Below are 13,685 nucleotides of genomic sequence, written 5' to 3'. Positions count from 1 at the left end.
GCTATAATCACATAACGGCTAAGCAAGTTAGCAGTGCCTGGCACCGGTCAACGGTCAGTGGGTAGGAGAGACTCGCCGGCGGCCTAAGGTAGTCCGTACGACAGTCACTCCGTCACCGAACCATCGATCCTAGCCCCCACTGCACAACCGCTCCAGCCAGAAAATGACCAAAAATCCAATTAATACCCGAACCGCTAAGAACCTAGCCCCGGGTGAGTACGGCATCATTCCCAACAGGCAGGGGGGGTGGCACAAACCCCCGCAGGCAACCAACGAATAAAACCCACGAGATCCATTTAATAAATTAAATCTTAAACTAACCGTTTAAAAACTTCATAATTAATTAATGGCCGAAACAAACGAAGGGAGGCCCAATAAATCGCCAACGAAAGAAACGACGAGATAGGTAAGAAGAACTTGCCTTATCAGAGATATCCTTAGGCTCGTTGGGTCCAAAAGTAGTAAAAATTATACAAACTGCAATATCCCAATTATTTGCCAAAATTAATAAAATTGGACGCAAAACGAAATTCTGACCGTACAGAATATTAATTACTAACTGCTCTACATACCTGGATAATTAAATCATGGATTAAACGGAGTTTAATCCAATTTTTGAAGCCCCAAAATCTCAGAAATTTCTCTCGCGCACGCTGCTGCTCTTTTCTGTAATTCCTTACTGTTCGCATGCAAAAAGAACGCCCGAAATCGGGCTTAAATCGGCCAAAAACGAGCGGCTGAGGCGCGGCCACGTGGCAGCGCGCGGGCCAGCCACTGGGAGCCACCGCCATTGACGAAACGACGTCGTTTTGACGCCTATGGCTGAATTAAATCAGCCAAAATTTCCCCTCCTCGCGCGCAGCCCCCGCGATTCGATCCCTCATCCGCTGCCTGGCCGCCTCGCGCGCGAACCGCCCGCGCCCACGCTCGCATCTAACCTATATATGTTTTAAGTTATATTTAATGTGACTTTTGGCCTCTTCCGCGATTCACGCCAGCACCCCTAAACTTCCATTAATTGCACTAACGCCCACTTAATTAATTACATTAACTCCCGAAATTTCTGAAAATCCCATTATTGAATTTCTTTTAATTTTCCTATAATTCCAGAAATTCCTAAAACAAATTAATTAATTATTTTAATTTCTTATTTCCTTAAAATCACATAAGTAAATTTTATTAAATCACAACAAATTATTTTAATATTTCCTTTAATTTAAATTACCCCAAAATTAAATTAAATTGGCATTTACGGGGCGTTACAAATCCTCTCCCCCTTAAAAGAATTTCGTCCCCGAAATTCGTACCTGGCTAGGCAAACAACTGAGGATGAAGTCGTATCATATCCTCCTCTAGCTCCCACGTAGCCTCCTCTGGGGTATGCCGCTGCCACTGGACCTTCACATAGGGAATCGTGCGACTACGGAGCACTTTTTCTTTTCGATCCACGATACTGGTAGGCAACTCGATGTACGACGCGTCCTCTTGCACCACGAGCGGATAATAATCAATGACATGCCCGGGATCTGCCACGTACTTGCGGAGCATAGAAACATGAAAGACATCATGTACATGGGCTAACTGAGGGGGTAAAGCTAACCGGTATGCCAACGATCCGACTCGCTCCAATATCTAGAACGGTCCCACATAGCGAGGACTCAACTTGCCAGATACTCCGAAGCGTCGAACACCCCTCATCGGCATAACTCGAAGGAAAACATGATCACCCACATCAAACTCCAAATCTCGGCGTCGTCTATCAGCATAACTCTTCTGACGATCCTGAGCTGCCTTCATCCTAGCCCGAATCAACTGGATCTTTTCTGTCGTCTGCTCCACCAACTCCGGTCCAAGTAACGCTCGCTCCCCAGTCTCGGTCCAGCAAAGCGGTGACCTACACGGCCGCCCATATAATGCCTCAAATGGTGCCATCCCAATGCTGGCCTGGAAGCTATTATTGTAAGCAAACTCCACCAACGACAAATGGTCATCCCAGCTCCCATGAAAATCTAGTACACAGGCGCGAAGCATATCCTCCAAAGTCCGAATGGTCCGCTCCGACTGCCCGTCAGTCTGAGGATGGAAGGCTGTACTGAAAGTCAGCTGGGTCCCCATAGCACTCTGCAACGCCTCCCAAAATCGTGAGGTAAACCGAGGATCCCTGTCTGACACAATACTAGCTGGGACTCCATGCAGTCTCACCACCTCATCAATGTATAGCTTGGCCAGTCGATGAATAGGATAGGTCTTCTTGACAGGTAAGAAGTGCGCTGATTTAGTCAACCGATCGATAATCACCCATATCGAATCATACCCCCGGCTGGATCGTGGCAATCCTGAGACAAAATCCATAGCTATGCGTTCCCACTTCCACTCCGGCACAGATAAAGGTCGTAACAATCCTGCAGGCCTCTGGTGCTCAGCCTTAACCTGCTGGCACACTAAACATCGCGATACAAATTCTGCTACGCTCCTCTTCATGCCGCTCCACCAATACTGACGTCGTAAGCCTTGGTACATCTTCGTCGCTCCAGGATGGATAGTATAGGGAGAACGATGAGCTTCCTCTAGGATCCTCTGCCTGATATCACTGTCCCTCGGCACACATATCCGTCCACGAAACAATAGCAAACCATCGTCCCTCTGACTGTACCCCAATGACCCAAATCTCTCCATATCAGCCATAATCTCGCCAAGCTCCACATCCTGTCGCTGTCGATCGCGAATCTGACCCTCTAGATCCGAATGGATACTCATGGCAGCGCAATAAAGTGTAGGATTGTCTGGTGCCACAGAGATAGTAAGATCGCTCATCTGCTCCAGTAAGAACCACTCCTGCACCATCATAGCTGCAACTGATGCTCCACGGCGACTCAGTGCATCTGCTACCACATTGGCTTTACCTGGGTGATAGAGGATCTCGCAATCATAGTCCTTAAGCAGCTCCAACCAACGTCGTTGTCTCATATTAAGTTCCTTTTGAGAAAATAAATACTTGAGACTCTTGTGATCTGTATATATCTGGACTCTCTCACCATAAAGATAATGCCTCCAAATTTTCAAGGCAAACACGACAGCCGCCAACTCCAGATCATGTGTGGGATAATTCTCTTCATGCCTCTTCAACTGTCTGGATGCATAAGCATTCACTCGGCCGTCCTGCATCAAAACACATCCCAATCCTGCATACGAGGCATCACTGTAAACAGTAAATAACTCACCACACCTGGGTATCGTCAGTACTGGCGCCGAAGTCAAACGCCGCTTCAACTCCTGGAATGATCTCTCGCAAGACTCATCCCAAATAATACTGGGGCCCCCCATGGCGATGTGCTCGGCCGAATAAAACCTTTCTCCAAAAGATCTTGCAATTGCACCTTGAGTTCTTTCAGTTCATTGGCAGCCATACGGTAAGGAGTCTTGGAAATAGGCTGCGTACCTGGCATCAGATCGACCGCAAAATCAATCTCTCGGTGCGGTGGTAGTCCCGGCAACTCATCTGGGAACACATCTGGAAAGTCTCGCACCACAGGATAGGCAGCCAACTCCTTCTTCTCCCCCGCTATCACGGTCACGAACGCAAAGTAGGCTTCACACCCACGTCGAATAAGTCTCTCGGCGTGCATAACCGATATCATCGGCGTAGTCACCACTGGTTTCACACCCCGGTATGTAACAACTGGTCTCCCCGGATGCTCAAATGAAATTACCTTCCGACGACAATCAACCCGAGCATAGTGCCGAGAGAGCCAATCCATACCCAACAGTAAGTCAAAATCCTGGATCGCCAAAACAACAAGATCCCCCACAAATACCTGGTCGTAAATCCCTATCTCGCAATCCCTGACCATCTCACTCCCCAACAACACCGTCCCTCCCGGTGTCGAAATAGATAAATCATATGGTAAGGGGTTACACGGGACTGGGATCTTATGCAACAAATGGGGTGCTATGAAAGAGTGGGTGGAACCTGTATCAAATAGGGCACGTACGTCATGGCCATAGAGAGTAAGTATACCTTGCACTATATCACTGCTCTCAGCTGCCTCGGTCGCTGACACTGCAAATGCCTGTCCCTGCATCTGAACTCTCTCTGTAGATCCTGGGCGCTGTGCTGCTGGAAGAGGTAATGGTGCTCCTGCACCCTGCGTCCTAGGTGCAGACTGTCTCTGAACTGGTCTAGGCCCCACACCTCCAGTCCGTGGCCCTCCACTCTGTGCTGGCTGGGTGCACCTGTTCGCTCGGTGGCCCCTCTGTCCACAGCGATAACAAATAATCTCCTGCCCTGTGGCCGGTGTAGCTGGTGGGGCTGGTGTAGTCGGTCTAGGCGCCTGTGGACAGTCTCTCTTCAAATGCCCCGGCTGACCACAGCGATAACATACATCTCGACGTACCTCCCGACACTGCCCCTGGTGTCTCTGCCCGCACTGCCGGCACTGTGGAAATCCCGAACTCTGGCTGCCTGCATCCCACTTCCTCTTCTTACCGCTGCTCCCTGCACCCTTCAAGACTAACTGCTCTGCTCGGGCCTCCAGTCGATCCCTCTCCACCGCGTGGGCTCGCTGAACAGCCGTAGGGAAGTCAGGGGCCTCAATACCAGCCATGGCATGACGGATCTCTGGTCGTAACCCCCTCTGAAACTTGCTAACTCGACGCGACTCAGGGGTCACTAACTCAGGAGCATAACGAGATAATGCCACGAACTCAGTCTCATACTGCGTAACTGTCTTACTGCCCTGTTGTAACTCAATGAACTCAAACACCTTCTGCTCTCTGATCCAAGCTGGTACATAGGTCTCATTGAACGCCTCGACGAACTGTGCCCATGTCGGACCTCCATCGCCATATCTCTGTCTGGTGGTCTCCCACCACCGCTCGGCGTCACCTCGTAACAAGAAAGTCCCCAGTCGAACTCTGTGGGCCTCTGCACAGTCTATGGATCTCAAATGCTTCTCCACCGCTAGTAACCAATCCTCAGCCACCGTCGCATCAGCGCCTCCACTAAACTCTGGTGGTCGCAGGGCCATAAAATCTCTAAGCACTGTAGCACCTGAACCGTCCCCTGCTCCCGACGTACCTGAATGCGACGCCTGGGCCGTAGCGGTCCTATCATCATGTCTGCGCTCCTGTCGCAACTGAGATGCTGCCAGTACATCTACAGCTCGTAAAATACCCGCTAATGTCTCCTGCATATCTGGTGGCCCTGGCTGTCTCTGCTCTCCCGCACCTGTAGCCTGAACCTCCGGAGTAGGGACAAGGTGTCCTCTACCTCGTGCCGACGGTCTACCACGACCTCGCCCACGTCGTGCGTCCATGATACCTAGACAACCCAATTTAATTAGAACGCATTTCGAAATAACAGACACGTCCTAACACTCTAACTCTACCTAACAGCCTTGGTGTACAGTTACTTGTCCCCCAAATAGACTTAATGACGCTCTGATACCAACATTGTAAGCACCCCCGCCCGGATATCCTAACCACCCGGTCTATCCGAACGAGTGCGCTCACAGAAGGGAAGAGGAATAGACAAAAGACAGAAATGCCCTGGCATGCATAAATAAGAAATTTAACAGCGGAAGCAAAACGGTAAACATGCATGCCCACAAGCACCCCGCTGATACAGCGGTCATGAAGTATATAAAAATACATACAGACCCTGTGCCAACAATAGGAGGTACAAATGACAACCTGGCACAGTCAAAAATAAAAGACAGCGACTCTAGCAAAACATCAGAGATGACGGGGGCAGCTAACTATACACCTTACCAACACGGCCGGCTGCTAAATGGAACGATCCTCGCCCTCGGCCTTTGCTTTACCCTTACCTGGAATGATGGAAAGCAAGGTGAGTCGCAAGACTCAGCAAGTTTATAAGAAATGAAAGGCTATAAATAAAAGAAGAGACCATCCCAAACACAGCCCCACAAGTACACACAAGTCATGAGACGCTACAACACAACAGTGCAGTATAGTGAAAGCACATACCGGTCCTTGGGGCCCACACAAGACACCTGGCACCCAAGTCCCATACCAACCTGCCGCTGCCCTGGAAGGCAACAATATCCTCAACAAACCTGCGCGCACTGTCCCGGGGCGGTACTCCCGTCACCCGTATCCACGTCGGTACTCCCGACAACCGAGCCATAGGCTCCCTCGGAACGGTACTCCCGTCCGAGAACTAAATACTATCAGTAGCCATGCAATGCACATAAAATGCAATGGCGTAGTGAGCATCAACGTGATACCAGGCGCCCATACATCCAAGCATCAGGCCATGCTCCGCCCATATAGTAAGCCACACACGATGCATATGCCCGTGCTGGATGCATCATAATCAAGCTAAAATGCCCGTGACCAAGCATAACCAAATCATGTTAATCCCAACATGCAGCCCGTACCCATGTGCACATCAAGCCATGCAACGAGAATAAAATATAAGCAGGCATGCTATAATCACATAACGGCTAAGCAAGTTAGCAGTGCCTGGCACCGGTCAACGGTCAGTGGGTAGGAGAGACTCGCCGGCGGCCTAAGGTAGTCCGTACGACAGTCACTCCGTCACCGAACCATCGATCCTAGCCCCCACTGCACAACCGCTCCAGCCAGAAAATGACCAAAAATCCAATTAATACCCGAACCGCTAAGAACCTAGCCCCGGGTGAGTACGGCATCATTCCCAACAGGCAGGGGGGGTGGCACAAACCCCCGCAGGCAACCAACGAATAAAACCCACGAGATCCATTTAATAAATTAAATCTTAAACTAACCGTTTAAAAACTTCATAATTAATTAATGGCCGAAACAAACGAAGGGAGGCCCAATAAATCGCCAACGAAAGAAACGACGAGATAGGTAAGAAGAACTTGCCTTATCAGAGATATCCTTAGGCTCGTTGGGTCCAAAAGTAGTAAAAATTATACAAACTGCAATATCCCAATTATTTGCCAAAATTAATAAAATTGGACGCAAAACGAAATTCTGACCGTACAGAATATTAATTACTAACTGCTCTACATACCTGGATAATTAAATCATGGATTAAACGGAGTTTAATCCAATTTTTGAAGCCCCAAAATCTCAGAAATTTCTCTCGCGCACGCTGCTGCTCTTTTCTGTAATTCCTTACTGTTCGCATGCAAAAAGAACGCCCGAAATCGGGCTTAAATCGGCCAAAAACGAGCGGCTGAGGCGCGGCCACGTGGCAGCGCGCGGGCCAGCCACTGGGAGCCACCGCCATTGACGAAACGACGTCGTTTTGACGCCTATGGCTGAATTAAATCAGCCAAAATTTCCCCTCCTCGCGCGCAGCCCCCGCGATTCGATCCCTCATCCGCTGCCTGGCCGCCTCGCGCGCGAACCGCCCGCGCCCACGCTCGCATCTAACCTATATATGTTTTAAGTTATATTTAATGTGACTTTTGGCCTCTTCCGCGATTCACGCCAGCACCCCTAAACTTCCATTAATTGCACTAACGCCCACTTAATTAATTACATTAACTCCCGAAATTTCTGAAAATCCCATTATTGAATTTCTTTTAATTTTCCTATAATTCCAGAAATTCCTAAAACAAATTAATTAATTATTTTAATTTCTTATTTCCTTAAAATCACATAAGTAAATTTTATTAAATCACAACAAATTATTTTAATATTTCCTTTAATTTAAATTACCCCAAACTTAAATTAAATTGGCATTTACGGGGCGTTACAAAAACCCTTGGCAACAAGTTTGCCTTTAAATCGTTCATTATTGTCTTTAGAGTCATGTTTGGTCTTAAAGACCTATTTACATCCAGCTCTTTTATATTCTTCATGCAATTCAACAAGATGCCAGACTTGATTTTGATCCATAGATTTTAACTTTTCTTCCATAACATTTAACCATTTAGTAGAATCATCACATTCCATGACTTGCTTAAATGAAACTAGATTATTATCAATTCCTAAGTCAAATTCTAACTCTTGTAGGTAAACCACATAATCATTAAAAATAATAGATCTCCTATCTCTTTGAGATTTCTTTAATACTATTGCTTGTGGTTCAACTACTATCGGTTCATTATTGACACTGTCATCATGGAGTGTTTATTGTTCTTGACTATTATTACGTTGGATCACAACTTGAGAAACAACAACCGTAACAATATTGGGCATAGGATCTTCCAACCTGACTTCTTGAATGCTAACATCATGCATTCTTTTACTTTCACTAATCTCACAATTTTTAATGAACTTGACATTTCCAGTTTCAACAATTCCAGTATTGTGACTAGAACAATAAAATCTATACCCCTTGGACTTATTCGAATATTCAATGAAATAACCATTGGTTGTTCTAAAGTCCAACTTCTTTTCATGTGGATTGTAAGTCTTTACTTTTGTTGGGCAATCCCAAACATGCAAGTACCTTAAATTAGGTTTATTACTTGTCCACAGTTCAAAATGAGTATTTGGAATTGTCTTACTAGGAATCATGTTTAGCAAATACATGACAGTTTTTAATGCATGAATCCATAAAGATAAGGGTAAAGACAAGTGACTCATCATACTTCTAACCAATTCCATTAGGGTACGATTACGCCTTTCAGGAACACCATTTTGTTGTGGTGTACCTGACATTGTGTATTGAGCACAAATACTATGTCTTTCAAATGAATTTGGCAAATGGACCTGGACATTGTCTTGATTCATCGAACTTTCTATAATAATCACCACCTCTATCTGACTTTATAATTTTTACATTTTTATCTAATTGCCTTTCAACATCTTTAATATACACTTCAAGTGTATCAATTGATTGAGATTTATCATGCAATAGATAAATGTAATCATAATGTGAAAAATCATTAATAAAAGTGATAAATTATTTTTCTCCACTAAAAGATGGAGTATCAAAAGATCCACAACTATTAGTGTGTATAATTTCAAAGAGTTGTGTGCTTCTTGTGGCTCATTTCTCAGTGTGTTTTGTTTGTTTGCCTTTAAAACAATTAATATGGACTTTAAGGCTAGTAAAATCTAAATATGGAAGGATTTCACTCGTTACTAATCTTTTCGTCCTTTCTTTAGATATGTGACCCAATTGTTTATGCCACAAGTAAAAAAAAATTTCATCAACTAAACTGTGTTTAGTACCAACATTACGATGCAAGGCTATCAAAGTATCAACAAATACATTATCAAGTTTAAACTTATAAAGACCATCACATAATATTCTAGAACCAATAAAACTATTACTTTTAAATAAGCTAAAAGATCCGAAATCGAATTTAAAAGAAAACCTTTCTACATCAAGTTTCTGTAAAGAAACTAAATTGTGAGAAAATGTAGGCACATAAAGAGTTTCTAATAAATCTAAATAATGTCCGGTATCTAAAATTGAATAATAAGTGCCAATGCCTTTAATAAGAGATTTATTTTTATTCCCTATGAATATGAAACTTTCATTTGGCTTTATGGTTCGGATTGTAAGGAATCCCTGTATCGTATTGGAAATATGAGAAGTGAAACTAAAATTAATCTACCAAATATTATGTGGAACTTCAGTAAAGTTTGAGCCAAAACATACTAAAGCACAAGGCTTACCTTTCTTTTCTAACTAAACTTTACGTTTTAAGCGGTCTTTCTTGAGGTGTCCACTTTTATTATAAAAGTGACACTTAACAATTCCATCTTCTTTTTTGTGAGAGCCTTTCAAAGATTCATTTAGGTTGTGTAAACATTTTCTTCTTACTTTTTCCACTTTTCCCTTTGGAATTCTTTCCAGCTTCTTGATGACTCAAGAAATGAATATAATGATCTCTTTGATTCTTTAATCTTGTCTCCTCTTGTATGAGGATACTGATCAATTCATTTATATTTCACTTATCTTTTGTAATGTTGTAATTCATAAAAAATTTCCCATATTGCTTAGGAAGCAAGAAATTGAGTATGAACTATACCAAAAAAATACTTATCCACCATCATCCCCAGAGTCTTTAATTTTGTAGCTAAGGTCGTCATTTTCAAAACATGTTCATGCATGATACGAGAACCATTATATTTTATGGTGGTCCAAGTACTCATTAATGTACCAGCAAGAGATTTATCAGCAGTCTAAGAACGCACTTTACAAATTTTATAAGTTCCTTAGTATTATCAGTTTTGGGAAGAGTCATCTTTAAGTTGTTTGCAATAGTCATTCACATAAATATCAAGCACAATTTGTTTGATCTTTCCCACACTTTAAGAAATCCCTTTGATCATTGGTACTTTCATCAGTGAGTTTAATAGGTTTCTCAATTCAGAGTGCCAAGTAAAGGTTTAGAACACCTAAATGAAACTAAACTTATTCACTTCAATCAAAGAAATTTAAGTCGTTAAATAATGGAATAGATAAAACATGCAAATGCATTAAAATAGGTACAGATACTGCAAATAAAATTAAAATACTCATACATCAATGCTTTGAAATATAAAATTTCACATGAGTTCAAATCCAGATATTTAAACATAAAGTACATCAAAGTTCTCATTTGAGTGATACTAAGATGTATAAAATGAAACAATAATTGGTAATTATATATGCACTAATTAGATCTATTTTGCTATTTTTGTGTATGCAAAGTAAAACTAATAGAACACACTAATTATCACATTCATATTTGCTAATTATAAGAACAGATGATTAACCTTTGGGGTAATCCCAATTTGTCTTATAATCCAAACCTTAATTTATCCATAAACAAATATCATTCATAGGCTTAATGTCATCATCATAAGGTTTACGGATAATTGAAAACAATTTATAACTCGAAATTTATTTACTTTAAAAATTTGGCCACTTTGGTGACTAATAAATTATTCTTAATATAAATTTCAAATTATAAATATATATTTTTTATTTTTCATAATTCACTTTTTTTTTTCAATGGATTCGATATGGATCGCAGATTGGATTGGATCAACTCGAACTAGATCCACAAGGATTTGCTCTTTAATGGGTTAGGTTCACCTAATCTAGATTCGTTTATGGATCACTTCATGGATGGGTTCAACCCGATCCGGATCCAACTCGACGCATCCATTTAAATGGGTTAAAACCCATCCCCTTTATTAGCCTCCTAAGGTTTTCTAGGTGCACACTTGCCATCACTGTTCCTTTTTCTCTGTCCTTTATCACCCTTGACTACCTTCTACCTCCCATTTTCATTGGCAATTTCATCGTTGGTAGCTTTGGCCACCATCCTTCTTCTTTTTTCAATCGTAAAGCCTCCACCAACAAACATCATACCATCGGCCAGGCGCAGCCAAAGGTCAATAACACATTCGTTAAAATCGACCATGGAAAGCACAAAAGGAAAAACCCACGACCATGGCGTGCACCCAAAGCCCACGACAACGATGAAGGCCAACGGTCGATGGCCACGGGGATCAATAAAGACCAATGGCCATGGTAAAACATAAGGCCATGGTCGATCAGAGATGGAGAAGGAAATCGAAAAGTTCACGATCGAAGAAGATGCAGTGAAAGGGAGACCTACAATTGAAGGTAACGTGACCTTAATCGACGATAGCGTGTGAATGAGGAGACCAATCACTGCAAAAACACATAGCCATGGCCACAACGCCCCATGGCTGCCGGTGATGCAGCCTTGACCATGGTGAAACATAAGGCCATGGCTGGAGAAGACGATGGGGCACACAACAGAAGCTTCGGGTCACGACCAATGATGATGGGGACAACCCACGTGATATGGCCAGAAAAGACAAAGGGTTGCAATTTTCACCACCATTAGTCCGTCATTCCGACCAACAACTACTATTAAACTTCTGGCAATTCAAATGGTAGGTCTCTTATTCTTTCCCTTTATTATTACATACAAGCTTGGTTTACTATTTGCATGAGTGAGAGAAAACATGTTTAAAAATAATTCTCCTTTTAATTCAAGATTTGAAAATTTAAATATAAACTTTTGAGACATAAATGATTAAAACAAGAAAATATGTCTAAAAATAATTCTCCTTTAATTCAAAATAAATTTATTTTTTGCATGAGTAGGAGAAAATATGTCTAAAACCAATTCTTTTTAATTCAAAATAAATTTATTTTTTGTATGAGAAAGAGAAAACATGTTTAAAAGCAATTATCTTTTAATTCAAAATAAATATACTTTTTGCATATGTAAGAAATGCATTTATCAAGAAATGAAAATTCAAACATAAACTTTTGAGACATAAATGATCATCAAAACAAGGAATATGTCTAAAGATAATCCACCTTTAATTAAAAATAAATTTACTCTTTGTACCCACTTTTAATTCAAAATAAATTTATTTGTTTGTATGAGAAATAAATACATTTATATCATAAAAATATTTTTGTTATCATCAAAGTCGTATTTACTTACCCTTGAGCTTAACAAAGTCGCAAAGAGGATTGTCAATTGATGACAAAAATGCTCGAAATTTGATTTCTCCCTCTTTACCCCAACCTTAATGATTGATGTAAAATATAACTGTAATTTATTTTTTTGTGTTAGGTAGGGAGATGACCAAACCCCTATTTATAATAGTAGAAATAGTCTTTGATCAAGACTCATGATCAAGAGTTATACATATCTTCTAAATCAAATTGAACTTTAAGTAATCTATTATCTTATTAAATCCTTTAATTATCTCAAGATTTTCATCATATTAATATCATTATATCTGATATTTAATTTGATTATCTCACCAGATAAACTCCATCATATTTGATAAAATATTTATTTAAATTTTTATGTAAAATATCATATAATTCTTACTCATTTGTTTGATGAAATATTTACATTTATTATCATGTGAGCCATAAGATAATTCTTACATGCCAAGCCATGCACCTAGTCATTTGCGGCTAAGATGACACAATGTCTTTTTATTTTTCAATTGTTACATTTAGGGTGTGTTTGATTGCATACTTTTTTCATAGAAAATGGTCAATTTCCACCCAAATTCTAACTTTTGTAGTGTTTGATTAGCTATTTTTTCTAGACAAATTGATTTTCCACTTTGGGTCACGTGATGCCCATTTGTCATTTTTGCTAGAAAATATATTCCCATGGGGGGGTAGAATAGATTTTCTAGGGAAATGGAAAATCAACCCAATGAGAGATGTAGCGATTTGGTAGAGGAGAAGAAGAGTGACCGACGGTCGCAAGGAAGAAGAGAAATGTGATCGGCGATTGCGAGATAAAAGGAAGCTTGGCCGGCTATCTAAGTAAGAGAAAGGGCGAGCGAGAGGCAACAGTCGAGGGGTAAACGGCGATGGTGACACGAAAAGCTTGACAGTGGTGGCTAGTGACGATGGTGATGGCAGTGGCGGCGACGGATTGAGCGAGAAAGAAGGCGAGCAAGAGTGGTGACAACAGTGACCAGTGACAGCGGCGATAGGGGTAGCAACGGCGATGTCATCCTCAAGCTGTATGTATATTTGTGTATATATATTTGATTTTTTGAATATTTTATATAATATATTTGATTTATTTTTAAACAATTTTTTAGAATTCGATTAAGCTAATCAAACACATTTAATTGATATTTTGCCTGAAATTTAATTCTAGATAATTCAATTCCCTGTAATTTGTTTTCTTTCCACCCAAATTTCACATTTGCAATCAAATGAACCCTTAAGGTTTTGGGTACAACCAAGCTTTTCCCCTCAC

At 41.6% G+C, this 13,685-nt stretch overlaps 1 protein-coding gene across 1 annotated transcript; it reads right to left on the bottom strand.

Moving 5' to 3' along the window:
- Positions 1 to 2,567: 2,567 nt before the first annotated feature.
- On the bottom strand, positions 2,568 to 6,071 carry LOC127809254 (uncharacterized). Its single transcript, XM_052348016.1, has 3 exons — positions 5,770 to 6,071; positions 4,019 to 5,320; positions 2,568 to 2,647 (listed from the first exon to the last, which is right to left on the bottom strand). Exons 2-3 carry the CDS (start codon positions 5,313 to 5,315, stop codon positions 2,568 to 2,570), a joined length of 1,377 nt encoding a protein of 458 aa, XP_052203976.1. The 5' UTR covers positions 5,316 to 5,320; positions 5,770 to 6,071.
- Positions 6,072 to 13,685: the final 7,614 nt, after the last annotated feature.

The sequence above is a fragment of the Diospyros lotus genome, chromosome 9 (genome assembly GCF_014633365.1).
Source record: "Diospyros lotus cultivar Yz01 chromosome 9, ASM1463336v1, whole genome shotgun sequence".
NCBI lineage: Eukaryota > Viridiplantae > Streptophyta > Magnoliopsida > Ericales > Ebenaceae > Diospyros > Diospyros lotus.
This window is presented reverse-complemented; position numbering and strand designations above follow the sequence as displayed.

Coding starts and splice junctions, on each gene's coding strand:
- LOC127809254 (XM_052348016.1), bottom strand. CDS start 5,315: ATGGACGCACGACGTGGGCGAGGTCGTGGTAGACCGTCGGCACGAGGT. Junction 2,648..4,018: donor GAGCAGTGATATAGTGCAAG/GTATACTTACTC, acceptor ATTGGGGTACAG/TCAGAGGGACGATGGTTTGC.